Source organism: Canis aureus, chromosome 31 (assembly GCF_053574225.1).
Source record: "Canis aureus isolate CA01 chromosome 31, VMU_Caureus_v.1.0, whole genome shotgun sequence".
Lineage (NCBI taxonomy): Eukaryota > Metazoa > Chordata > Mammalia > Carnivora > Canidae > Canis > Canis aureus.
Window position 1 is genome coordinate 37,036,657 of NC_135641.1, and position 27,897 is coordinate 37,064,553.

The window sequence follows — 27,897 nt, forward strand, 5'->3', positions numbered from 1 at the left end:
AAAGTAATGTGTTAATTTGATAAATTTAAATAATATCTGTATCAAAGTGAATTGAAATACCATTCCCCTACTCTATTAAACACTCATGATCAATATTATTGCATATGTACTTTACTCAAAAGCTATTTAATTTTGAGGTACTTACCCAAAATTGGCTTCTGATTATTCACTGTAATGTTATATAACTATAATGTGCCTGCTGAGAAACACTAGTACATAAAATACCCAATCAGTCAAGGCCAGCTTTATTTATCTTGAACATTGTATGATTAATTCCTCTAAACCCAAAGCAGGTGTTCACTACATTTGTATAAAAGAACTAACATGACCAGGTTAATGATCAATGATACAACTGGCAAGAATTGAGAAATAAAATGACAATAGAATTTTTAAAAATCATTAAACTTCTAAAATTTCATCCATTATTCTACTTCTTTTATATAGTAAGTAGAAACAGAATTTGGAAGAATGTACCAGGGCTTGTAAATTTGCTAGTAATTAGTTCTTTTTGTTTCTCACAGGACTCACACATCAGATTACCAGTGTATGCCATCATAAATATTTTAGAATGCCTATGAGAAAAAGGATAAAGCTAAATCAAGTCCAGAATGCACAGACAAATTGCTGCCGCATTTGCAGAGTTCTCAACAATTCATCAAATTATACAATAGTCACAGGAATTTCCTGTGGTTACATTTTAATTCTTAGCAAAAAGAGTGGATGTTGAAGAAATAAACTCCCTATGTTGAACAAAAAGACCAGATTAAGATTATTGATTTACCAAATTATATGAAGATAACACTATTAAACATAGCTAATTTGATAATAAACATCAGTGTTACTTTTATATGTTTTTAGACTTTTACATGATTTTCTCTACTGACAGTTCATTAATAAAAAATGGACACATAATTTAATGGGTTTTGATCTCATTCTTCTAGTTCAAATCAATCACCTCAATGGCAATCAGATATTAAATACATTGTATTATTCATCAGTCATCTCTGAGAAGAGAAATGGAAAATTTGTTCCAGTTACTATTAAATATTCACTATTGATAACTAAATGTAATGTTATTTCTGATAAATTTATGAAAAAGAAATAAAATGAATGTAGATGACTTTAGAAGGAATTCATCAGGAAAACTTTCAAGAATGCTGTTAACCTCTTTCGGTGTCCTAATGGGGCTGGAGCTCGCTGACAGCCCTGATGATTGCCATAGGCCATAATCTCCCAATTCACTAAAATCCTTAATTGCCCATCTAGGCATCTCTAAATGTTTTCTAAATCTTGGGTTATAATATTACATATGCAAACTCATTTCCAGCTTTTAACTTAACACTATTAGAGATCATTTTCCAAAACAGTCATGCAGCACAAAAGCATGATCTTTCTTCTTACTCTACTATGCAATTCATAAATAATAAGTCTGAATGTCCAAGACTATCATTCAATCAATGCTTTTCTATCCCTGTGGTGACACCAGCAAACATCCATCACAAGTACCTTTGGCTACCAAATTATTATTTCTCCATATTACTCAGATCATAATGTGATTTATCCAGGAACAGGCCATTACTTTTCCTTCCAATGACAGAGACAGACACTCTGTCTTAGTAAAATCATTTAATGAAGTTGTTCTGTAAGGACCTTATGTTAGAGCAGTTCAAGCAGAATGTACATTTTTCTGTCTCTTGGGGAGTAAAAAAGAATAGCTATGAATTTCTTCTCCCTGGTTTAAGCTCTTTTAATAGATAATAAAGATACCACAATTGTCCATAAAATACTACTGCAGACTTTTTAAATATTTTCACAAATCTGTTCCTTCTACAACTCTATTTTATCCCTAGAGCGTCAGCAAAAAAAATTAAAAATTCATTAGTGAGAGCCAAACTGTCTTGGTATGAATTTGTACATTATCACTTCCCCACTGTAAAAAATAAACCTAGAATATGTATAAAAATAATAGCAAGAGGTTATGGGTTCAATATCATTATCTTTCTTAGGATTTTGTAGGTTTTTTAAAGTAAAAATGTGTTTAATTCCAAATTTTAAAAACATAAAAGCAACTCTTCTCATTAATGAAGGACTTAAAAGCTTAAAAGGTAATTCTTCTATTTGAGCATGGATTAGTTTCAGGCATTATTTTCCTCTGTCAGTTAGCTCCATGTATTTTGTGTGATAAAAAATGCTCTGAAAAGATAACATATTAAATTATATTTAGTGTGAATCTACATACTACAAACAAAGTAGTCTATTGAAATTTCTGGCACATTCTATTTTAATGTGACAGTAGAAAAATGGATCTTAAATAATTGAACCTAAGTGTTAATTTCAGAAATAGCTTATAAAGTCTTCAGTTCTATTAACATTTGATAGGCGAGACCCTGCTACCTGCCTAGCACAATTAGATGCTATAAGACAGCAGAGTAAGACATAATAACTAAATGTCTTTTTATTTTTCCTTTTGTGTGCATTTTGGTTCCAAACCATTAGAAATAGTAACATTAAAAGAGACTTTCATACCTTTAAAAGCTCTATTCTCATTAAATATACTTGTGAGACAGCTCTTCTTAATTCCTTTCCCGGAAGAGGGCCTGAAGTTAATTAAAGATGGGATTAGGGTTACACACAAGCACAGTGCCTTGCACACTATAGAGAGAAGCCTGTCTATAGGAATGAGACTATTTCAGACTAGTCATTTCAAACAAAGTCATTTCCAAGGGTAAAAGAAGAGAAATACATCTAGCAAAAGAATTTCTAATTTATACCAGAAAAACTAGTGCGCTCATTCAACTTTGCTTAGTAAATCACTGCATTTTATGTGCCTTCATTCCAGAAAGCTGATGGCAGGAGAAGTGCATTCTATTATACATCTATATGTGTATACCTGGGGTCTGTAACACTCCCTTACATATGTCTTAAATAATTGGTTGGGTGGATGGATGGATGGATGGATGGATGGATGGATGGATGGATGAATGGATAAATAGATGGACGGGTGGGTGTATGAATGGAGAGTAGAGCCTTTGAAAAGTATATGGTACCCATATTACATCTCTTGGACATCTTAATATTCCTCTACATTTCTGGAAATGTGGCTCAAATTTCATTCCACTGTACTGTCATCCATCTATGATTCATAAATCATATGCTTTAAGTTTGAAATGATGGATTATCTAATCAAACCTCCCAGCCAGTGCAAGAATTCTCTGCAATATCCCTGGGAGAGAGTTACTCAGCTTCTGCTAGAACATCTCAAGAAATCTTTTGTCCCAAGGCAACCTTTTTCTTTTTTAAAAAATAATTTACTTTGAAATACTTTCAAATTCACAGAAAAGTTACTGTTAAATACAAAGAACTGTGTTTCCCCAGTTGTTAACATTCTTCGTAATATGTGCGTTCACTCTAATATCTGATCTTTCCCTATCTCATTCTCTCATATAGATATAAAAAATATATAAACTCAAATACATTATATACATGTGTTAGATACACATTATGATTAGTATTTTCTGAATCATTCGTGAGCAAGCTACAAATATATATTTTTTAATCACTCAAACATTTCTTCCTTCCTCCCTTATTCCCTCCTTTTTATCTTTCTTTTTCTTCCACCCTCCCTCCTTTTCTCTGTCTCTATTTAAAACCATGAATTCATACTGGTATCTCTAAACCCAATCTAAGACCTCACAGTTCTTTCTAGTTTTCCTCCTTTGAAATTTTATAAATATCTTCTATAAAACTGAGATACTTGCCTCTCATCCTCAATATATTCACTGATTTATTCATATACTTCCTCAGTATTGGTTTGCTCAGTGTAACCAACCTCCAACTATGGTGGCCATCTCCCCCACTTACCCTCTCTGCCTTTCTACCATGTAAATCCCCCTCCCACTGCCCAGTCGCCATACTCATGGATGCACAGAGCATATCTCTGAGGGGTCTTCTCTCAGTTCCTCTTTCTTCCTTTCACAGCCATGCAGCAGGCCTACTGCCAACTCCTCTGCAACAAGATGGGAAGGAGAGGGAAAATAAGAAATCTTCTTGTTTTAGTAGGTTTTAGGAAGTAGTTGTAAAATCTACCTTCTTAAAATTGTGTCCATTGGTTCTACTTCTACTCTTTTATCTTCAGGGAAGCTTTGAAGTATATGAGAATAGGTTATATGTCCCACAAATTCTCTTTCTTAAGCTAGACTTCCCCATTTCTTTACCTCTTCCTCTGAAACATGGTTTTCAGAACCTTTATCACTCTAATAGCATTCTCCAACATTTGTTGATTGATGCATTAAACTATATATTTCTTTTATATCTTTCCCATATGTGATTGTCATTCAATGGGGATAGAAAAGCAGTGTATATAGAAGTCACAATGCCTGACCAGGATGTACTTAAATGTAGGTGGAATAAACAGTGTCTTCTGAAAACCTTTCCTCAGCCACTCTCTCTACCAACTAAAACATTTTCTTCGCTGATGCTGGAAATTCTACTGTTAGAGTTCATTCCATTGACTTTATACTAATAAGAAGTGAAGAGAAAGTTGAAGCGTAGAACCATGGTCTTTGGAGTAAAACAAGCCTGGTCTGCAATCTCAACTCTGCCATAGATAATTGGGCATTCTTCAAAAGGATGCAAAACTCAGATTTTAATCCTGTAATAGATATATGATTATTGTGAGGCGTAAACACAATGAAGTTTTGCAGTTGCTGAACAGAGTAGGTTCCTATATATTATTTCCCTTACTTGCATGTGTTGTTGCAAAATTCTTCTTAAAATACCAATATTTTTGCAAGAACTCTTTAAAATGCAAATGTGCAGTAAATAATTAAAGTTGTATGAATGAATTTATTAATTGCTCCTACAGAACATACTAAATAAAGCAGCATAAGAATGTTGGTTACCTGGTATATGAGGATATTTATGAAGAAAAAATGGATCGGGGCACCTGGGTGGCTCCATGATTGAGCGTCTGCCTTTGGCTCAGGTCGTGATCCCAGGGTCCTAGGATTGAGTCCCATATTAGGCTCCCCTTAGGAAGCCTGCTTCTCCCTCTGCCTGTGTCTCTGCCTCTCTGTCTCTCATGAACAAATAAATAAATAAATAAAATGGATCAAAGGGGCAGCCCCGGTGGCGCAGCGGTTTAGCACTACCTTCAGCCCAGGGTGTGATCCTGGAGACCCGGGATTGAGTCCCATGTCAGGCTCCCTGCATGGAGCCTGCTTCTCCCTCTGCTTGTGTCTCTGCCTCTCTCTCTCTCTCTGTCATGAATAAATAAATAAAATCTTTAATAAAATAAAAAGTGGATCAAAAAAGTGAGGTATTGTGTTTCAGAACCAAATATTTCCTACCTGAGCATCTATGTAGAGTGGGTCCTAAATACAGCCCCAGTCTCTTTGATTTTTTATTTCTAAGGCTATTACCTCTTTGTATGTGGTATGTCACTCAAGAATATGATAAAATAAAATATAAGAGTACAACATATGCAATAATTCCTCAATACATACATGGAAGAATGTATGTAAAGCTGTGGACATGAATAAGAAAAGCTGCTACTGACTGACAAGGTCTAACTGCACTATCAGAATCATTTAAAAGAGACTAGAGAGCCACCTGAGTGACCCAGTAGGTTAAAGTATCCGCCTTTGGCTCAGGTCATGATCTCAGGGCCCAGGGATTAAGCCCTGCATCAGGCTCTGTGCTCATCAAGGAGGAGTCCGCTTCTCCCTCTGCCTTTCCATACCTTCCCCCTACCCCCAGCTGCTTGTGCTCTCTCTCTCTCTCTCTTTCTCTCGAGCAAACAAATAAAATCGTTTTTAAAAGTTAAATAAAAGAAACTAGAAAGTGTGTAAATAAGTGGAAATGGCTTACTTAGTTAAGTTTGTAGATAGTCACTGTATTGGTGCTTTTCATATTTAATATCAAGGTAGGTTTTACAATAAAAATTTATCAAAAACATTTGTCTGTAGAAGCAACCAGAAGTGCACCTGGTCAGAACACATTGTTCTGAAAATGTACATTTTTATATAAACCACTTGGGAATAAATGATACCAGTTGTTATTGTCCCTTCTTTAGTCCAATTTATCTTTTATTAAGAATATACAGAAAGTGAAAGGTGATAGATAAAAACAGCACTAAGACACCATCTGAAAACAAAACTTCCTGAAGTTTAAATGTAAAATAAAAGAAAGGCACAGAATTCTTGATTCCTTATCTGCATTTTATCTTCATACTTCATGTGACAATGAAATATTTATTTCTCTTTCAATTATAATTACTTCTTATTTCTTTTTATCTTCACTTCGCTACTTGTTTCTTGACATAATTGCTTGGCTCTTCGTTCACGATCCAGAATTTCTTTGGGGAACAGGTTTTTCTCATCAAATACAGCTTTCAAAGCTACAAAATGATGAAGAAAATGACACGGAAATTATACTTGGTAAGAGACCCAATTAAGTGAAATAGTGGGGAGAAAATTCTCGTTTCAATTCATCTGAAAATTTGTGTGTTTCTAAAACCAAGAGCGTATTCGGGGGAATTTTATCTTAGGCTCCTGTTATTCCTTCTACTTCAATTTAAATTAAAATGTTAAATTTTAACAGAGTTTGTTCTATTAATGTATTTATACCATGATAGAGATCCACCATTTCACAGTAGAAGACTAAAGAAGCTTGTGTTTTCCATTTTTGCTTTTTAATCTACTTAACAGCTATCAAAGACTCATAAAAAGCCAAGAACAAATTATTCTGTATTGAAATAAGACAATTAAAATAATCAAAACACAGTTTGACTGTCTGCATGACTAAACAAGTGCATCTGCAATCACGTCCTTGTAAGATACTTTGATCTGCAGGGATCTGTGGTTTCAGAAAAAAAGAGCCAAATTATCCCCATGAGTGGCTATATTATGCATCAGTGAGAAGTAGGAGGAAATTGTGCCATGCATTCAAGAAAATAATTTTGGCCTTTTGCTTAATTTTATCATTTCAACAAATGTTTACTGAATGTATATTATGCACAATGTTCTATGCTCAGACATAAATGGGGCACAAATATGACTAAGCCACAGGCTTTCTTCCAATTGGTAGAAAGTAGGAACAGTGCCCAAATAACCAAAATATCAAGTACAATAAGATACAGTTCTAAGAAAATATGAGCAACATAAATTTTGTTTAAACATATAAAGAGGTTATAGTAATATGCAGAAATCAGAGGAAAAGCTTTAAGAAGGGGATACTATTTGAGGTAGATATTGAAGTCCAGGTAGGATTTTAACTAATAATAAGGACCATGGAGGTGGGGAAGAGTTGGCAAGGGGAAAGGAAATAACAACTAGAGGGAAAAAAGTGAAAAAAAAATGTACGGAGAAACAAGAGCTACTATTCAGGTAATTCTGAATAATTCAGTACAATGTGACCAAAGTTCAAAATATATAGAGAATAAGGTTGGAACAGGACAAAAGAACACTTTAAATGCAAAGCCCAAGGAATATGAAATAAACTATATAAACACTGAACAACTTCACAGTGTAGTGCCATCTTTATATATTTGGACTGAAAAAAAAAAGAACTCTCTCCACTTACCATACAAACGTGATCGTATGAGTCAATATCTTTCCCCTTTTTCTCTTGGATATTATATGAGAACAACCAGAAAAATGAGAAAAAATAATATGGCAGACAGTCTCCACATGAGTAAAACCCAAAGACAGAGGTAACCTGCAGCCTGCAAACTATGAAGAAGGGAGGTCTAAGAGCTGAGACTGGACAAAAGTCACGTGAATTAAAGTGAGGAGTATGGAAAGTGTAAGAAGACCAGTATCAACAGCATCTCAGAAAGTTCTAGCAAAAAGACACTCACTAAAGGTGAAGGGCTCACCCTGCAGTATAAATGCTTTATCCTTCATTCATATCCATAGATGTTAACAGAGGTGAACAAGGCTAGAAGCCAAAGCCCTCCACAGCACCTCATTGTCTTCAGAGAAACAGATGAGGCAGGGCTACATAAAGAATCATACACATGAGCTATGTTTTGCTAAAAACAATCTGCCCCTGAAGGTTGTAAAAACTTAAGGCCATTCCAACCCCATATGACAAGCTCTCCCCTAGGAACCCACTACAAATTTCAAGTCTAAAAAATCCAACTCATTAAGATTAAATAATTAAGAAGGGAAATTAAAAAAAAAAAACAACTGGTATAGCATGGACATAGGGGACTATAAGCAAAATTAGAAACAAAACAAATTTTAAAAATAGCAGGAGTAATCAATACACAGACCCACTGGAAAAATGCTGCCATTGGCCAGATATATACTGTTACTAAACACTTTGTCACAAATTACATTTTGAAACTTGAAAGAGTGTTTCCCTCTGTAAAGGGAGATCACAGAGCAGAAGTGAAAGATGTCAGGAAATGGCAAACCAGGAAGTTAGGAAGGTGACCTGGAACAACTCAGGAAAAATCTCTCCAGTGAGAAGAGACTGGTAACACAATGGGGAGTGGAGCTTACAAATAAAAGAAATAAATATAACAAGATGAAAATTAAGAGAAGACCTGAGAGAGGAAAGTGATACTGAAAAAGAAATAGATCCAATGAACACAACACTGTGATGAGTCCCCAAGAAAGAACACCAAAGCAGAACAAATACTGGAAGGCATCATGGATGAAGTTTTCCTTCAATGAGAGACCATCTGACATAAATGGGAAAGACAGACCATGGTACCAGGAATGACAGAGTCAGAATAGTCCAACAAAGCATATCGGAGTAAAATTATTAGACTTCAAAGGGAATCATTTGGCAGCTAGACAAAATAGTTGAGTCACGTAAAAGGAGAGAAATGGATACCTTACATTAGCTCTCCTCAGGGTAATGATGAGTACCAAAGACAGTAGAGCAACATCAGCAAGAAAATCGAGGAAAGAACACGGGAGGTGTGGGTGTGAAACACACCCAAGCTGTGCCACAAATCTAAAAGTTACAGTTTCAACCTGCAGGGAATTCAGGGACTAGTATTTCTAAGACAGCTTTTCCAGAATATTACTACAAAGCAAACTGATAAGTGACCAAGGAAAATGCAGAAAAAGATTTAGTGGTGAGCCCTGAATATTTTTTAAATGTAGACATGAGATTAAAATAATTTGAAGTCTGAGATAATAAAACAGAAGGTAGAAGCCACATGCCTGACAATGTAGAAATGATGCAATTAACAAAAAACTGGAGGGATAAGAAGGAAGAAGCTTCATTCATGATAAATCAGCTAAGATGCAAGGGGCTTAAGCCAACAAGTCAAGGAATAGTCGTATAAGTAAATTTAACGAAATAAAATAATCCCAAAGGAAGATCAAATTATTGAATAAAATTAGGTAAGAGAAGAGAAGGAGAGGAATGAAAAAACATGCTCATTTTACCATCAGTCAGCATGGATGTAATAGTTACTGTCCTAGAAAACTGAAGGGCTAGAAGAATTACATAAACCAATGAGTACAAAGGTGCCATTAGAACAAATATATAGCACCCTCTTAAAATAAAACCAATGAAAAAATTACAGATCCAGTGAAAACTTTAAAAAACAAATAAACAAGAAATGTCATAAGGGTGTGAGAAATATAAAACCAAAATGTCTAATATATTAATAAATGTGCTCAATTTCATGATAAAAATGATTTTTCTTAGTTGGATCCAAAAAGCAAAACCCAACACGCATCTAAAATGAAGTGATTCCAAAAAATTTGAAATAGAAGGACTGGAAAAGTATAGCAGGCACATCAAAACCCAAAGAGAGCAGAGGTCAAAAAATCTAAAATCATCAATGCATACAGAAACTCTCAGAGGATTCAGAGAAACTCATAGCAGAGGATGCCAGAAATAGGTGATACTGGGAACTGGACAAACCCATGTCATGGAAGGGAGGGAGACTTCTCACTGGATAATTTTTTATATGTTCTGGTACTTGATGAGTGTGTATTTTTGTTTTCTAGCAATAGGACAAAAATGAATCAACCTCGAACTACCTGTTAAGCAAAGCTACAAATGAAAATACTTTCCATTTGCCTAATACCAGCAGTACAACTCTATGGGTTTCTGTACATTAGTAGTCACTTATGCCCCACAGGACTGCAGATTAGCATTTGAGAATCACAAGGCGTTCTGAATGCCTCAGAGCTCTCCTGAGATTCACTGTGACAGCAAAGAAGAGCTCCTTTTGAAATAAACTCTCGCTGTTTTACTGAGATATGTCTCTCAACTAGATGAGGAAATTTCACCATAATTGACTGGGTTTCAGGACAGTTAAACCAACAACTAATGGGTAGGCCCTTGCAGATCTAAAGGGAGACAGTGTTACCCAAAAAAATTTTTGAGTTAAAAGACAGATGTTAATAGATTGATATGCAGAGGTGGATCACTTTTTCCTGGGCCCCAAGCCTACAATTTGGAAAGCTCTCTTTAAGAAAAAAATGTGAAATTACAACTACATAATTATTTATAAAAGTAGCTATTTATTCAGGATGAGAAAATAAGTTTCAGCTAACTATTGGAATTTTGCAGAGTTGGGTCCTTTTCTTCTGAGATCTCTTTTTGGAAAGGCACCTCAAATGCTTCCCCAGAAATGATCCCTGCTTGCAGTCTGGCCCACCTGGAACATTAAAACTCCCAGCAGCTACTAATATTCACAGGGATCTTTGTAGATGAGGCCCATTAAGCAACCTTTTTGGCTTCATTGGCAAATTCTTTTACGTCGCAAAAATGATGTCATTCACCTAACACCTTCTAAAGGGATAATAGTAGCCAATTCATCTTACTATTCAGAGTAACAACATCTGCTAGGTCAATGGCATAATGTTGTCATATGATAATGTGAGTGAGTCTGCAATAGATTGTGCGATACATCCAAGAGACCGTTAACCGTTTATTGAACTTGTTTAAGATTCTAAAGGAATGTCTTTAACTTTGCTGTGATAACTCGCTTTCTTGAAGTCTTAACTGGCAAGGCTAAGTTCCCAGTTATTCAATCAAACATTAATCGAGGTGTTGCTCAGAAGCGATTTTGCAGACAATCAAACATTAATCGAGGTGTTGCTCAGAAGCGATTTTGCAGATGCAATTAAAGTCCCTAATCAATGGGCTTTAAGTAAAAGAGATTATCCTGGATAATCTGGGTGAGCCAGATTTAATCAGTTGGCAGACCTCAAAAGTAGGGTTGTTTTTGTGCCAGTACCACACTGTCTTGATGACCACAGCTTTGTAGTACAACCTGAAATCTGGCATTGTGATGCCCCCAGATATGGTTTTCTTTTTTAAAATTCCCCTGGCTATTCGGGGTCTTTTCTGATTCCACACAAATCTTAAAATAATTTGTTCTAACTCTCTGAAGAAAGTCCATGGTATTTTGATAGGGATTGCATTAAACGTGTATATTGCCCTGGGTAACATTGACATTTTCACAATATTAATTCTGCCAATCCATGGGCATGGAATATTTTTCCATCTCTTTGTGTCTTCCTCAATTTCTTTCAGAAGTGTTCTATAGTTTTGAGGGTATAGATCCTTTACATCTTTGGTTAGGTTTATTCCTAGGTATCTTATGCTTTTGGGTGCAATTGTAAATGGGATTGACTCCTTAATTTCTCTTTCTTCAGTCTCATTGTTAGTGTATAGAAATGCCACTGACTTCTGGGCATTGATTTTGTATCCTGCCACGCTACCGAATTGCTGTATGAGTTCTAGCAATCTTGGGGTGGAGACTTTTGGGTTTTCTATGTAGAGTATCATGTCATCGGCAAAGAGGGAGAGTTTGACTTCTTCTTTGCCAATTTGAATGCCTTTAATGTCTTTTTGTTGTCTGATTGCTGAGGCTAGGACTTCCAGTACTATGTTGAACAGCAGTGGTGAGAGTGGACATCCCTGTCTTGTTCCTGATCTTAGGGGAAAGGCTCCCAGTGCTTCCCCATTGAGAATGATATTTGCTGTGGGCTTTTCATAGATGGCTTTTAAGATGTCGAGGAATGTTCCCTCTATCCCTACACTCTGAAGAGTTTTGATCAGGAATGGATGCTGTATTTTGTCAAATGCTTTCTCTGCATCCAATGAGAAGATCATATGGTTCTTGGTTTTTCTCTTGCTGATATGATGAATCACCTTGATTGTTTTACGGGTGTTGAACCAGCCTTGTGTCCCAGGGATAAATCCTACTTGGTCATGGTGAATAATTTTCTTAGATCAGTGGAACAGAATAGAGAATCCAGAAGTGGACCCTGAACTTTATGGTCAACTAATATTCGATAAAGGAGGAAAGACTATCCATTGGAAGAAAGACAGTCTCTTCAATAAATGGTGCTGGGAAAATTGGACATCCACATGCAGAAGAATGAAACTAGACCACTCTCTTGCACCATACACAAAGATAAACTCAAAATGGATGAAAGATCTAAATGTGAGACAAGATTCCATCAAAATCCTAGAGAAGAACACAGGCAACACCCTTTTTGAACTCGGCCATAGTAACTTCTTGCAAGATACATCCACGAAGGCAAAAGAAACAAAAGCAAAAATGAACTATTGGGACTTCATCAAGATAAGAAGCTTTTGCACAGCAAAGGATACAGTCAACAAGACTCAAAGACAACCTACAGAATGGGAGAAGATATTTGCAAATGACATATCAGATAAAGGGCTAGTTTCCAAGATCTATAAAGAACTTATTAAACTCAACACCAAAGAAACAAACAATCCAATCATGAAATGGGCAAAAGACATGAACAGAAATCTCACAGAGGAAGACATAGACATGGCCAACATGCATATGAGAAAATGTTCTGCATCACTTGCCATCAGGGAAATACAAATCAAAACTACAATGAGATACCACCTCACACCAGTGAGAATGGGGAAAATTAACAAGGCAGGAAACAACAAATGTTGGAGAGGATGCGGAGAAAAGGGAACCCTCTTACACTGTTGGTGGGAATGTGAACTGGTGCAGCCACTCTGGAAAACTGTGTGGAGGTTCCTCAAACAGTTAAAAATATACCTGCCCTACGACCCAGCAATTGCACTGTTGGGGATTTACCCCAAAGATACAAATGCAATGAAACGCCGGGACACCTGCACCCCGATGTTTATAGCAGCAATGGCCACGATAGCCAAACTGTGGAAGGAGCCTGGGTGTCCAACGAAAGATGAATGGATAAAGAAGATGTGGTTTATGTATACAATAGAATATTACTCAGCTATTAGAAATGACAAATACCCACCATTTGCTTCAACGTGGATGGAACTGGAGGGTATTATGCTGAGTGAAGTAAGTCAGTCCGAGAAGGACAAACATTATATGTTCTCATTCATTTGGGGAATATAAATAATAGTGAAAGGGAATATAAGGGAAGGGAGAAGAAATGTGTGGGAAATATCAGAAAGGGAGACAGAACGTAAAGACTGCTAACTCTGGGAAACGAACTAGGGGTGGTAGAAGGAGAGGAGGGCGGGGGGTGGGAGTGAATGGGTGACGGGCACTGGGTGTTATTCTGTATGTTAGTAAATTGAACACCAATAAAAAAATAAATTAAAAAAAAAAAGTAGGGCTGAGGCTTCCTGAAGAGAGGAAATAAAAATCCACCATTGGACAATAGTTTCTGCCTGTACCCATGGAGTTTGATCCTGTCCTCTCCTCCCTACCTGTGGACGATAGCTTAGCCTATGCCCAGTCTGCCATGATCTTCCCTTCCTGACTCAGCCCAACTCATTTTGGACTTGCTCAACCAGCCCCCACAATCCCATTAGCAAATTCCTTGTCTTGAATTTCAATATATGGGCCTGCTGGTGCTGTTCCCCTGAACCCTGACTGGTACACTTGCCGTAAAGTACATTGTTGACCTCAGGACAATTGTGAAAAGCAAAGTGGTTCTTAACCAGACAGACAGACTGGTTTGTCAAGGTTCTGGTGGTTTGTGACTAGAGGCTGCTGGATACTCCTTGTAAAGAAAATCTATGTTTATTCAAATATATAGCTTATCTTAAAGCACTCTCAATTCCCATATAGGTGTTATGTGGTATGTCAAATCTCAAACTTCTTGCTTTCTTAGCCAACAATTTATAATCTTGAAGAGGAGCTGACTTAGAAGGGCTAGTAACGGCTAATGTATATGGCCTCTAAAGGCTTCCCATTTACCAAAAAATTAAAAAATAAATAAAAATAAATAAAGGCTTCCCATCACTTAAAACCCAAATTCTCTGTCCAGGCTACATGGCCCCACATGACTTGATCCCTATCCCCCTCCAACCTCGTCTTGTACCAGTTTTGATCTATCTCACACTACCCCAGCAACAGTGACTTTCTTTCTCCTCTTGGAACACATCAACCTTGTTCGCAACTCAGTACCTTTACACTTCCCTATCCTTGGAATAGTCTGTCCCTAATACTTCATGGGACTGCTTTCTTATCTTTCAGGATTCAGCCCCAAAATCAGAGGGACCTTCACGGCTGCTCCCCTAGTCATGTCTTATCACATTATCATGCTTTACTTTCTTCATACTTCTTATTAATATCACCATCCAAACTTATCTTCCTATACTTGCTTATTTATTATTTGTCTCTCCCCTAGGTGATAAATTCAACAAAAGCAAAGACCTTGTCTGCCATTATAACTCATAAGCCCATAGCACCCAGCATTGTGTCTGGTTTATGGGAAGTGTTCAAAAACATGCTTGTTGAATAAATGAACAAATGAATGAAGACACCTCCAGGAATGAGAAAGGATAGGCTCACTTCTCAAACTTTGGATTTCTTGCATTCCAGAGACGTGAAGGCTCTGTAATGGTGGAAGAAAGGTAGCTCTCTATGTCAGACATCCATATATCCATCCACTTATCACAGCCCTTAAAAATCAACATCTAGTGTTATCAGTAACCACTTACACTTACTATTTCCTATCTGGGAAAATACGACATTTATATATTCATCAGTTCATTCTGTAGCTGGCTTCCCAACAAGGTTTTTTATAATGATACCCAAAAGGTGTTTTAAAAGTAATGAAAATGAAAGACGTAGTGGTCATGAAGCTATTAAAACATCTTCACAGAAATAAAATGATCCTATGAACTTAATAAAGCAAAGTTAATCTTTTGTCATCTGATGCTTCTCTTGTCCCTTGATTAGCAACCAACTGTATCAGGCAAAGAATAGCGGCAAAAACCTCACAGGCTCCGTGGTGAGAAAGGACTTGATGGCAGTCTCAATAATAATAAGTGTTCAGTTTCAGTATCCTGAAAACCTTTTAATTCACACCCTCAGTCCTATTCTAAGTCTTCTAGAGAAGAGCTTCTCAAAATTTGATGTCCATAAGAATCACCCAGAAATCTTGTTAAAATGTAGATTCTGATTCAATAGATCTGAGTTGGAGCCTTGATGATGCTACATTTTTAACATGATCACAGGTGGTGCCCTTGCTATTACCAACTGCCCATATCTTGACACCAAGCTTTGAATTCCTGAGTCTAAACTCTAGATCAGTAGTGCCAAGTTGTCATTCAATTTAGCCATCACTGAGTAACATCAGTTAGCAAAGCAATGGCATGTTGGCAAGGTGGTGAGGACTGGTCAAAATGCTGTAACTGTCTTCATGTCTCTCTTAAATGATTGTGGTTCAGGACCTGTTGAACCTTTTTTTTAAAGATTCAATTTTATTTTAATTTATTTGGAGTTTAGTTTATACAGATATACTCATTTTTTTAAGAGCTGCTTTAGGTTTAAAATGAAATTGAAAAGAAGGTAAAAATATTTCCAATATATCCCCTGTCCCCACCAATGCATAGCCTCCCCTTTATTAACATTGCTCACCATAATGGTACATTTTTGCCCCTGAGGATGAATCTACAATGATTCATCATAATTGCCCAAAGTACATAGTTTACCTAAGGGGTTCACTACTGGTGGTATGTTTTATAGGTTTGGACAAAAGATTAATGGATATATTCCTCATTGTAATGTCATACAGAGTATTTCCACTGCCCTAAAAAATCCTCTGTGCTCACCCTATTCACCTCCTCTCTCCTTCTCTGGAAATCACTGATCTTTTTACCATTTGCCTCCTCCAGAATGTCATATAGTTGGAATGATCAGTATGTTGCTTTTCAGGTTGGCTTCTTTCATCTAGTAGGATTCATTTAAAATTCCTCTACACGTCTTTTCATGGCTTAATAGCTCATTTCTCTTTAGTGAATAATATTCCATTACCTGGATGTACCACAATTTATTTATACATTCACTTATTGGAGGACATCTTAGTTGCTTCCAAGTTAGGGCAATTATGGATAAAGTTGCTTTAAACATCCATGCACAGGCTTTTGTGTGAACATAAGTTTTCAAATCCTTTGGTTAAACACCAAAGAGTACGATTGTTGGATTATGTGGTAAGAGTATGTTTCCATTTGTAAGAAACTGCAACTGCTTTCCAGAGTGGCTGTACTATTTTGCATTCTCACCAGCAATGAATGAGGGGCCTGTTGCTTCACATCCTCATCAGCCTTTGATGCTGTCAGTGTTCTGGATTTTGGCCATTCTAATAGGAATCTAATAGGAGCAGTGATATCTCATTAATGTTTTACTTTGCATTTCACTGATGACATATGTGGAACATCTGTTGAACTTTTTAAAAAATGTTTTTCACATATTAATCATGTCTGTCTTGTAGGACCCAAATTTTGGTGTGTGTGTTTGTGTGTCTTTCTCAGGATGATTTAGAGCTATTATATAAAGATAAAAATAATAGGAAGGAATTATACTTCCAAGATGTCTCTTGTTTACGCTCATTCTTTAGTTATCTAAAATTTCCTGGAGTACATCACATATAACAATCTTTCATTTCTTACTTAAAATGAATATATCTATACATGGGTTTTTAATTTTAATTTTTTGTTCCAGTAAGAAATTTTCCACAATATCAGTGATCCAGAACAACTGACCTTTGTCACCAACTCAAACATATGCTTCAACTGGTTTTATAGGAGCAACATCAACAAGAATCCGTGAGACACCACTTCTGAGACCCTGCTTTGTTCCCCTCCTGTCCCCCCACTGAAGTTTATGATCACCTCTGGCTTTTTCCATAAGTGATATTCCTTTCTCTTGAACAAAAGCCAGGGAACTGACAATGTTGAACCTTACTGAGCCCTGTACTCCTGGAAAGCAGGGGTGGTTAAGAAACTCCTCCATGCTTTTGAGTTTTGGAGACAGATAACTCTGCAGATAACAGATAAGTCTTCTCTCATACTCTGAGATAAGACCTCTCTACCCCTCCCCAAAAGTCTAGTAAGATTCCTGGATCACTAACCTACCCCTGTAACAGCTCAAGCCCACTTCCTTTTCTTTGAGGCATTCCTCTTTAACAAATATTCTCCCTATGCAATAGCCTGCAATGAAATCATGTCTTTAATTGTCCCATTCACTTTGTCTTTGACAGAACAACAACAACAACAAACAATTCACGTGAGCTGTCACTAATGCAGCATTTTCTCTACACTGGAAATTTTAAAGATTTTACACATACAGTGTGAATGGATTCTAGGGAATTTATTGGCAAAACCTGACCCAGAGACACTTCTAAGTCCTTGCCAGGTTTTTGAATAAGGGATATCAAAGAGGGGCTTCAAGCTGTTTGAGAACCCACAGGGAACAACTTGGAAGCTAAAGAGAGAGTATGAAAGATGTTTCAACTTGAAAGGAAAAGAAAGAGAATACAAAAGGACATTAAAAACCCAGTAGGTAAGACTAAAAAGTCACTGGGGGATTATGGAGTGTTTGAAAACTGTCCTGGGTTCCAAAGTGATAGTTTAGAATATTGAAAGTAAGTCTGGCAGGATGCCCCTCATCATACAATTGCCAAATAACCTTCCACACGCTGTAATTATGGGGATTGCATAAGTGCGTGGAAAATGCAGCCCAAAGATTTAAGTAAGCTGTTGTAATGAAAATGTGGAGGGGGGATATGTTGGTAATTGAGATTTTTGTTAAGGGCCCTTTTATAATATTTTTTTTTCAATCTAGCAGCATCCTCCCGAAAAGGAGATGAACAATTTTTCAATGAAAGTGATAAAAATAGGTAATATTATAGTAAAATGGCTGGTTTCAGAAATAAGGATAAGAATAGTCTGCCTAGGGGATATGATTTGAACAGTATTTGAACGAGGGAGATGACACCTAGAAATATTAACAACATGGACAACTGAATAACATGGACACTTCTCATGCAGGAACCACCTCTTATTAACTATGTCAGACCAGAGAAGTGACTTAAACTCTTTATGTCTATGCCATAGAGTCTATACCACAGACTCCTCATATAGAAAATAAGGACAATGATAATTTCTGTAACATAGAGTTGTTTAGTAGAATAATAATGGAATAATAACAATAAAATATTATCAGTAAAGAAATTCTTATTAGGTGTCAGGTCCTAGGCTACACACTTCACCTAAATTATTTCACTTAATGCTCACAGCAACATTATGAGGATGGTAACTAATATGATGCCCATTTTTAGTTGAAGAAACTAAGGCACAGGGAGTGTAATTGACTTGTTCGAAGTCATATAGCTAGCAAGGGGTGGAGTCTTGATTTGAAGCCAAGTGTATGCTTGGAATTTTGCCTTTATACCATTATTGCTTTGAGTCTCCCAAGTTTTATTCACTTTATAAATGGAAATTCTCCCAAAAGACAACCATAGTCATTATTAATACCTTAGGAAAGATGAATGCAATTTCAAAATACACAAAAGAATGTAAAGGGCCAAGAGTGGGGGGGGGCATGAAAATATAGGTAAGATGATAATATGCCAGTTATTGATATATTGCCCCTCAGCTCCAAATCCACTCTCCACTGCCTCCTTTGTGATAATAAACTAGAACCCTGTAAATATTTATTTTGCCAGCTGGTTGATGCTGATCCCTGTCACAAGAGAATGCTAGAGGGACAATGGAGAAGTAGATTTTTCTTCCAAGTGAGTCTCCTCTCACCATGCTTCTGCAGGGCAGTTTCTCTAGCACTAGACTCCTACAGCATGATTCCCCCAGTACCAAGTCCCCACCAAGGCTTTTGCAGCTCTAGACTCCCATGATGCAAGCATAGCTACTCCAGAGCCCAGAACCAGCAGCTTTCCTTGTCACCTTCTCGGGTGGCTTTGCAGCAGAGTGCCACTCGTCTGGCACTACCTGGTGTAGGACTTCCTTGTTTACCCTAAGAAGTAAGCAGAGGTCTACCAGAGTGATTCCTTGCTGTGAACACCCCCCTTTGTACTCTTTTGGTGGCTTTGCAGTGAGTTTTGAGATGTAGCACCTCCCTGTGGATGGCTTCCCATGTCATTGGAGAGCAGAATTTTGACACACTACACCTGCGGCAGCTCTGCCATCTTACCATTCAGTGACACATGGATAAGCCCCCTCCAGTGAGGTCTGAGTATCAGCCCTAGCTTGGATGGGCATCTTCCTTGGTCTGTCTCAGCTCTGAGGGGTAGTGGCCGTTCTTCAGGTCTGATATTCCCAGGTTCTTTAGAATTCTCTTTACTTCCTACTAGCTAGTATTCTATAATGCTCCTATATTATATCAAAAATTTAAAAAATGAGCTTAACAATAACATAAACTCTGAAACATGCCTGCACTTGCTCTTCAGTTACCACTCTGTCTTTCTTTCCTACTATAATCACTTTCTCAGAAAAGTGTTAGCTTTTCTTGTTGACGTCCCACAAGCACCTCTATCTCAGCATATTTTGAAAACACTCTAAACCATCTTTCTCCTCCTGTATTTCCTCTCTTAAAATCCTAGTCTTGTTTTGGACATAGTTTTCCAAGCTAGAAACATGATAGTCATACACATGTTCACATCTCATCAGGGCAATAACCCTGAAATTCCCTCTCCTTAACATTTCTCAACTCCGTTACTTCCTTTCTAGGGTTTCCTTATCTTCAAAATAATAACAAATGCCATCCAACGGATGCTTAGTATGTGCTAGTCATTGTGCTAAAGTTTACCCACACAGCTTCAAAATCAGGTATGCTTAGCCCCACTTTCTACATAAGAAAACTGGGATTGGCAGCTTATATAATTTTTCCAGATATAAACAACTAGTAGAAGGCAAAGCAAGGATTCAAAAGCAGATAGCTGGCTGCAAACAACAAGCTTCCATTAGTACAATATGCTGCCTTCAGTCTAGCCCTATTATAATGCATCTACGACACAGTTTCCAGAAAGCTTTCTAAAATGCAAAACTGGTCATGTCACTTTCCTGTTTTAAACATTTCAACAGAAGTTTTGAATAAACTTTCTGAATAAATAAATAATAAATAAATAATAATAAATAAAGTTTCTGAATAAAAGATAGGTAGTGGTAGGTCCTACCATCCTTCTCATTGTACCAGATAGAAAAACAAAAACAGGTAAATTATAGAAATAATATTTTTAAACACATCAGAGGGTGGTGGAAGCAAAGATTATCAAACTAAAATTGTGAAGATGGTAAAACCCTTCTTAGATGGGTTAAGATTGCCAAATATTTAATTCCCTCTGTGGATTCATCATGTCCACAAACCGGATTGCCATAGACAAAGAGACTTTTCTAAGGGAAAGTAAAATCAGAAGAGTTTTGATGACTATGTGGGTTGGTATGATATACTGGAATCCAGAGAAATCCCACAACTACGGTGAGTATTCCCCACAGGATGGTTTCTGAATGCTAGGGTGATGGAGATTGTAGATTGGACTGGAGAGGCAAAGTAATGTTTCCTGTAATCTTGCAGTACTTAGGAGACGATATACCAATAATAGGTGAAGCTTAAAACAGACATTTGAAATCAGAAGTAGACTAAATCTAACTAAAGCTGTAACCAAGCACTGACCAAGCTCAATTCCTAATTGAATTAATGTGATGTGCCCTTCATGTTCTCTCCCAATTAAAGAAAGAGTAAACTATCTCTGGGAGAAAACAACATTAATTTCAGTATCTATACATTTTATATACACAATTTCCGTCATAGAATTAAAAATTTGTACAAAAATTACAAGATTTGCAAAGAAGAAGGAAAATGTGACTAATAATCATGAGGAAAAAATAGACAGTAGAAGCAGACCCCAAGATCATCCGGATATTGATGTTAGCAGGTCAGGGCTTTAAAATTACTATTATAAGTATGTTAAAGAAAACAGAAAATTTAGACAAAATGGATGAAAACATGAATGTTTTAAGTGAGGATTAGAATCTATATAAAAAGAGATTCAAATGTCATTCTCGAACTGAAAAAATATGTGAAATCTGAAATTGATCACATGAGTTTAAGAGCAGACTGGCAAAGACAGGATTAGTGAGTGCAAAGTCAATATAAAGCACTCAAGGCCCAAAGAGGAAAATAAAATGGAAAGAAGAAAAGATTGTAAGAAATATTTATTATGTATAGAATGTCTAATATATGCATATTTGCAATCCCAAAAGGACAGGCGAGTGGGAATTGGAAAGAAACAATATTCGAAAAGATAATGGCTGAGAATTGTCCAAAACTGAAAAAACATTCAGTTGAGAATTCCTATCAACTCCAAGCAAAATAAATACTGAGAAAAGTATATTTATATCCATCATGATAAAGCTACTGAAAAGTAAGGATAAAGTGAAAACCCTTTATTAAGGAGTCAGATTTAAATAAAAAAAAAAGATATTACATTCAAAGGAGCCACAGTAATATTAAGAGCTGAATTTTAAACAGGAATTTGGGAGCAAGGAAACAATGGGACACTATCTTTAAAGACCTGAAAGGAAATAAATAAATAAATAAATAAATAAATAAATAAATAAATAAATAAATGACCATATCCTATTTAGAGTTTTAAAACCAGTGACAATATCCTTCCAAAGCCATAATGAAATAAGTGCATTTTTCAGACACATAAAAGCTCACCAGCTGACCCACACTATGAGAAATACTGCAGAACCTTCTTCAGACTGAAGAAAAATAATTTTTGTGGAAGCCTACTATTACAAGAAGGACTAAATGACACAGAAATAAGTATTATACCCTCTGGAACAATCACAAAAAGAATAATACAAAGAGATATAAAGACAGAAGAATTAATAGAAGAGATAAAATGGAATAATTCAGAATACCTGATTGAAACATTCCAATTGGTCCTCATTTCTGATAAAATAAATTCCAAGCTCTTTAGCATAGTACATTAAGTGTTCCCAGATTTGGCTGCCATTTACCTATTTAACCTTAATTCTCATCATGCCCCTTCTAGAACCTGGCCACTTGGAACTATGTGTAGCTCCCTTAGTCCTCGTTACTCATACCACCTTACATTTGCGTAAGCTACTCCTTTGCCAGAAATATCATCCCCCATTTTTCTTACCTGACTGATAACAACTTGACTTTTACTATCTAGCTCAACATAATCAGGTTTCCCCCAAAACACCCTCAATGAATCTCCACATGGTCCCATAGTAGCCAGTGCAGATCTCTATCATAGCTCTTGCTGTAAAACACAATTATTAATTTCCTTATCTATTTTGCCAACTAGTCTTCAAGATCTTTTAAGGCTGGGCCTCCACATGTTAACTCTTTGTCTCCAGCCTCCAGCACAGGGGCCAGCACAGAGAAGGCCTTCAATATCTACCTCAGAAAAGGCTAAACACGTAAATGAGCAAACATCCCTGCAGTATCTGATAGTTAAAGACTCTACGATATTACACTAGGCCTGTTACAGTCCTCTGCCCTCCTCAAGACCTTTATTTCTAAATAGCACACCAGTACCTCAAACTCAACACATTCTAAACTCTACTCTACTCAGGTGTGTCAAACTCACTTACCTAGAGTCTCCCAGTGCAGTCAACTCGGAATCACGAGGGCCTCTGCCCTACTTCATGCATTAGGTGCCTTTCCTCACACTATTTCCTTGATCTTGACTCCCCTTCCTCTTCCTTCACCCCGTGGACTCCTGCACATCCTAAGTATGTGACCACCACTCTGCATTGCTTCCTATGCCCCAAGCTACAGTTCATCTGGCTTCTCCCTTGGTGCTTCCACAGAACCTAGCGTCCCATGTCATGCATCTGGCTGTCCTCAAAGTCTGCATGTCTCTCCTTTAAGTTGGTAGAACTTGAAAGAAAGAAAGAAAGAAAGAAAGAAAGAAAGAAAGAAAGAAAGAAAGAAAGAGAAAGAAAGAAAAAGCTAGCTCTATTTTCACTTGCAGAAAAGGCAGTTAAGTTCAATATTGAAAAGAAAGCAGAGGATGAAAAGCTGAAGAAGAAAAGGTTTTATTTTTAAAAGGGGGGGCAGAAAACATCTTTTTAAAAAACTGTGGAAATTACAGAAAAAAGTTATATTGCAAAATCAAGGAGAAAAAAATTTCTTTGAAAATATATGAGAGCATTTTAGGCATGTCCATCCAGCCACCTATGCCACACCTGGCCACATGCACATCCACCTGCCCATAAGGAAGAATTCTCTTGCTGCAGAATGTACAAGGCTCCTCATGGGAGCGCGGGACCTTGCACCACTGAGGAGAGGTGTTTGCTGCCCTCACCGTTGACCTCTCCCACTTTCTTACTCCCCAGCATGGGCATACTCCCTGCCTTCTATTTCTCTTCCCTCAGTTCTGATTGCTCCACCTTGGTTTCTTCCCCTGTGCAGGTTCTGTGTCTCTACACTTTGTCCTGGCTCTGTGGATCCTTTCTTCCTGTCTGTTCCCCAGATTCCCTTCTGTGTGTGACTCAGGAGGACAAGATAAGCACTCTCCATGTTTATTCTTAAAAGATGAATCATCCAGGGGGGTGGGGGCGGGCAGGATGATAGACTGAAAGCCCTGTCAGATGCACAAAATGGTTTATGTAGAGCCCCGAAGTTTATGGATTCATGGTTTTAAAAGAAATGAGCAGAAACCATTAGATGATCCTCATGAGACCAAATAAATGATTATAAGTTTAGAGAAGAAAAACTCTTGAGTAAAGGCAAAGGAAGCTGATAACAATTCAACTGGAAACTATGGCAATGAGGAATGACAGCTGTACCTTGCTTACAAGTGGAATTTCAAAAAAAAAAAAAAATTGTTGACCAGCTGTTCTCCTTTTCCATAGGGAACCACAGGAAGATGAGAGGCTTCCACTTCCTCCAGTGTGGACATAAGAAACGCCTCCCTCCTACAAGGGTTATGATTTCTCAAGGATGATGCTGAACCCTCCTCTCAGAGGATTTGAAAAGTTTAGAAAGCACAGATCTCAGATGGTTCGAGTGTAGTTCTGATCTCTTGACTGTGACAAGTTGGAAATTCGCACTTTTCATTAATTATTTTAAATGAGTTCCCTGCAGTGTCCATATGCTTTCTGAGTGCCTCACTGAGAATCAGGTTGTGCTTCCTGCACTCCCCCCAGGGCCAATCTCTGCGGGGAGGATTCCTGCACAGGAACCTTTCTTCAGATTCTTAGGAACCTGGAAGCCCATAACCATCAGAGAAATAGAGCACGCTTTTGCACACCTTGTTTCTGAGTCTTCTGAGATCATTCACACATATTTCTAGGCTGAGCTTCCCGTCCTCCCATTATCTAAGCCCAGCACTGCAGCTGGAAGTCTCTAATCCCATGCACGTTAAGTAGCCTCTATTTATAGTGCACCATGCGAACAGAACAAAAGCAGATTGTCAGAGGCTCTGGTCTAAAGCCCTCTTAGGATATCTCTGTCTCTGGTATCAGATTGGAAAATGAAGATTGTTGGGGGGTGGGGGGACTCTCATCCGTGGCAGACTCATAAAATATATTCATGGCATTCCGACTTCAGGAGAGTGACAAAATAAAAATACTCTCTTTATGTGTTCCAGCCTGTTGGCTGCCCTTTCTGAGAGCACAGATCAGCAGCTGAGCTATAAATCGTAACAGGCAAACCACACTTCCTTTCATGGCAACCTCAAGGCCAACATGTTACTCCCATGCTCTCTGACTTTAGTGGGGTTTGTTGTTGTTGTTGTTGTTGGGGGCGGGGATGTTGAGTGGTTGAGTTTAAGGGGGAGAGAGGATGGGAGGATATGACGGCTGACGACTCACTTTCAGAGAGTGATGAAAGCTCTGGAATTTGGGAGCACTCCTCCTCTGGCTTTCCCCTAAAGTATCTCTCCAGGTCCAGAAGAAAAGCTGGTTTCTTCACTTCAGGCAGCTCTTTCAGGTCTCTGATGCTTAACGACCTAAATGCACCTTCCCAACAGTAGGTTTTAGGGGAGGATACGAAAGAAGTACAGAATCATTAATTCCTTCAGAAGGAGCTAGCCCATTTCCAAGTTAACTTTTTAAAATTTAACCTTCCTGTTACTCAGCTGCTACAGCTGCAGCCATCAGCAAACCCTATAAACACAGCTGTTCGTGATAAATCCACGGTCCTTTTATTCAAAGGGACCAAAAGGAACTCAAGGCTCCCCTTTCATTTATTTTTTATTCTGTATTCTTTCGCTGTTTTTCCCTTGAAAATGTGTGTTCTGCAGTTTTGGAAGAGCTCCAGTTTCTCTTTTATCTACCAGGAAACTGCATCATTTTTGTCAGACGGAATCTTGTTTTTAGTATTTCACAACATATCTGAAATTTCGAATTTGCAGGTACCTTTTAATTTCGCTAACACGTAAACCAGAGCTGTGTTCCTGTGCCGCAGATGCACACAGTGAGGTGATGGAAAGGAAAGCTCTTTTATTCGTGCACTTAAAAGCAAAGTCTTGGACAATGGGAAAAAGTTTCCTTTTTTTTTTTTTTTTTTTTTGCTTCCTGGGCTAAAGGGAGAAGGCTTCACTCAAGATGTGATTTTACGTTTGTTTGATTGTTAGCAGCGCAAAGGTGGGAACTGTGCCTTTGTCGTCATGGTGGCTCGGTATCCAGGAAAAGTCAACTAATACACACTCAGCACTCTGTGTGGGACAAGTCATGTGCTATGTCAGTGGTTCTCAAATTAAACCAGGCATTTCCATCACCGGGAGGGTTTGTCTCTACATGACTCCCATTTCTGATCTAGTAGGTAGGGATGGGGGCCCACAATGTACATTCCCAGGTTGCAGACGATGCTCATGCTGCTGGCCGTGGAACATGCTTTAAGAATCAAGGTGTTATGTCAAACCAAAGGAGAAATCTTCAGAACCTGGAGAGTGTCATTATGCACTTCTAAGTGATGAGGAGAGATTGAGGCTCAAGATACTTTAATAACTTGCCTGAATTTACTGGTAAATAGCAGACCTTGGACTTCAGCTCAAGCATGTTGCACCCCAAAGGTCATGCTCCAAGGCATACTAGTAGTAATAATAATAATAACATTAGTAATTAGTAATTATATTAAGTTTCTATAGTATGCCAGGCACTGTTGTAAGTACTTTACAAATATTATCCAATGTGATCCTGTAGATTAGTTTATAAACGTGCATTGAATATTAAATAATGATATACATTTTGACAGCAAAATTTCAGTAGAAATTCTAAAATTAATGTTGGGTGGCGCAGCGGTTTGGCGCCTGCCTTTGGCCCAGGGCGCGATCCTGGAGACCCGGGATCGAATCCCATGTCGGGCTCCCGGTACATGGAGACTGCTTCTCTCTCTGCCTGTGTCTCTGCCTCTCTCTCTCTCTCTCTCTGTGACTATCATAAATAAATTAAAATTGAAAAAATATAAAAATAAAATTAAAAAAAATAAAATAAAATAAAATAAAATTAATGTATCTACTCTATGAAAGTACAGCTACCCCTCAGATATACGTTTAAAACAAGATTGGCAGTGAGTAAAATATCTTCATATGACGAAGTTTTGGAAATCACTCTCACTACATTTCTTTTTTTTTTTTTAAGATGTATTTATTTATTTTAGAGAGAAAGAGCACGCAAGCGTGTGCAGAGGGGCAGAGGGAGAAAATCCTCAAGCAGACTCCCCGCTGAGCCCTACTCAGGCCTGGATCTCAGGACCCCGAGATCATGACCTAAGCTGAAACCAAGAGTCAAATGCTTAACTGGCTGAGCCACCCAGGTGCCCCTCTTACTACATTTCTAAATAATATCCTTCAGTATGATATCAGTTCTTTTTTACGGTTACTTGTTTTATATATAACTCTTTTTCTGGTTAGCCCAAACTAAACTTACATTGGGCTTCCTTAGAGCAAGAATAATTTTTATTCATTTTCATCTCTTAAACACTTATAAGTGTTTGAGAGAGAACTGATGTTCCATGCCGACTCTCTTTTAGAAACTATACTGGGCACATTATGTGTGTTCTCTGGCTTAGACCTTAAACTTCTGCCATTTATATGCTGTGCAGCCCTGGACAAGTCGCTGATGTCTCTAAGCCTCACTTTCCTCCTTCATTAAATAGAGATTACAGGACCTTACCTTCACATTTATTAAGGGATACCAGCATTCCTGGCACACGGAGTAGCTATTTGTCTTATTCATACCAATCTATAAAATAATAACACTATAAAAATATGTCAAGAGTGATTACTTACTGGATGGTTTTTGTACAACTTCACCCTTGTAAAGGTTATGTGCTTTTTTCTTAAAGATATTTCTTTCCTTATATTTTATACCCAAATGTATGACTTCTGATGGTCTGACACTGGAAGAAAATAATACATGATAAAATAAAATATCAACCACAAAAGGATGAATAGGACTTTCAGGCTTTAAATATATATCTTACTGTTGACAACAACAACAACAAAACAAAACAAAGAAACACACACAAAAAAAAACCCCTCTATACTGTGGACCTAAGTGTCGACATTTGTTTACACTAATTAAGTCATTTCTTTGAATAAAATGGCTGCAAGCCAGGTGATGATATAAAAGGGTAAGAGCCAGAGAGGCCAGGAGGCTAGTTAAGCAAAGATTCCCATAGCAACTGGAAGGTCAGAGAAA

At 37.5% G+C, this 27,897-nt stretch overlaps 2 protein-coding genes across 4 annotated transcripts in view; both read right to left on the bottom strand.

The window, feature by feature from the left end:
- The window catches only part of SERPINI2 (serpin family I member 2), a 33,223-nt gene extending 32,925 nt beyond the window's left edge, over positions 1-298 (bottom strand). For 2 of the 3 annotated variants that reach the window (XM_077880214.1, XM_077880211.1), the window contains exon 1: positions 146-298. The gene's annotated coding sequence lies outside the window, so the exon portion shown is untranslated. The remainder of the gene's footprint in view (positions 1-145) is intronic. The other variant, XM_077880212.1, reaches the window with a different exon arrangement.
- Positions 299-6,145: 5,847 nt separating this feature from the next.
- WDR49 (WD repeat domain 49) overlaps positions 6,146-27,897 on the bottom strand; it is a 127,101-nt gene continuing 105,349 nt past the window's right edge. The window contains exons 16-18 of the mRNA XM_077879533.1: positions 27,486-27,595; positions 25,066-25,212; positions 6,146-6,397 (exon numbers count right to left, since the gene is read on the bottom strand). Of these exons, the coding sequence (XP_077735659.1) occupies positions 6,273-6,397; positions 25,066-25,212; positions 27,486-27,595 (382 nt within the window). The 3' untranslated portion in view covers positions 6,146-6,272. The remainder of the gene's footprint in view (positions 6,398-25,065; positions 25,213-27,485; positions 27,596-27,897) is intronic.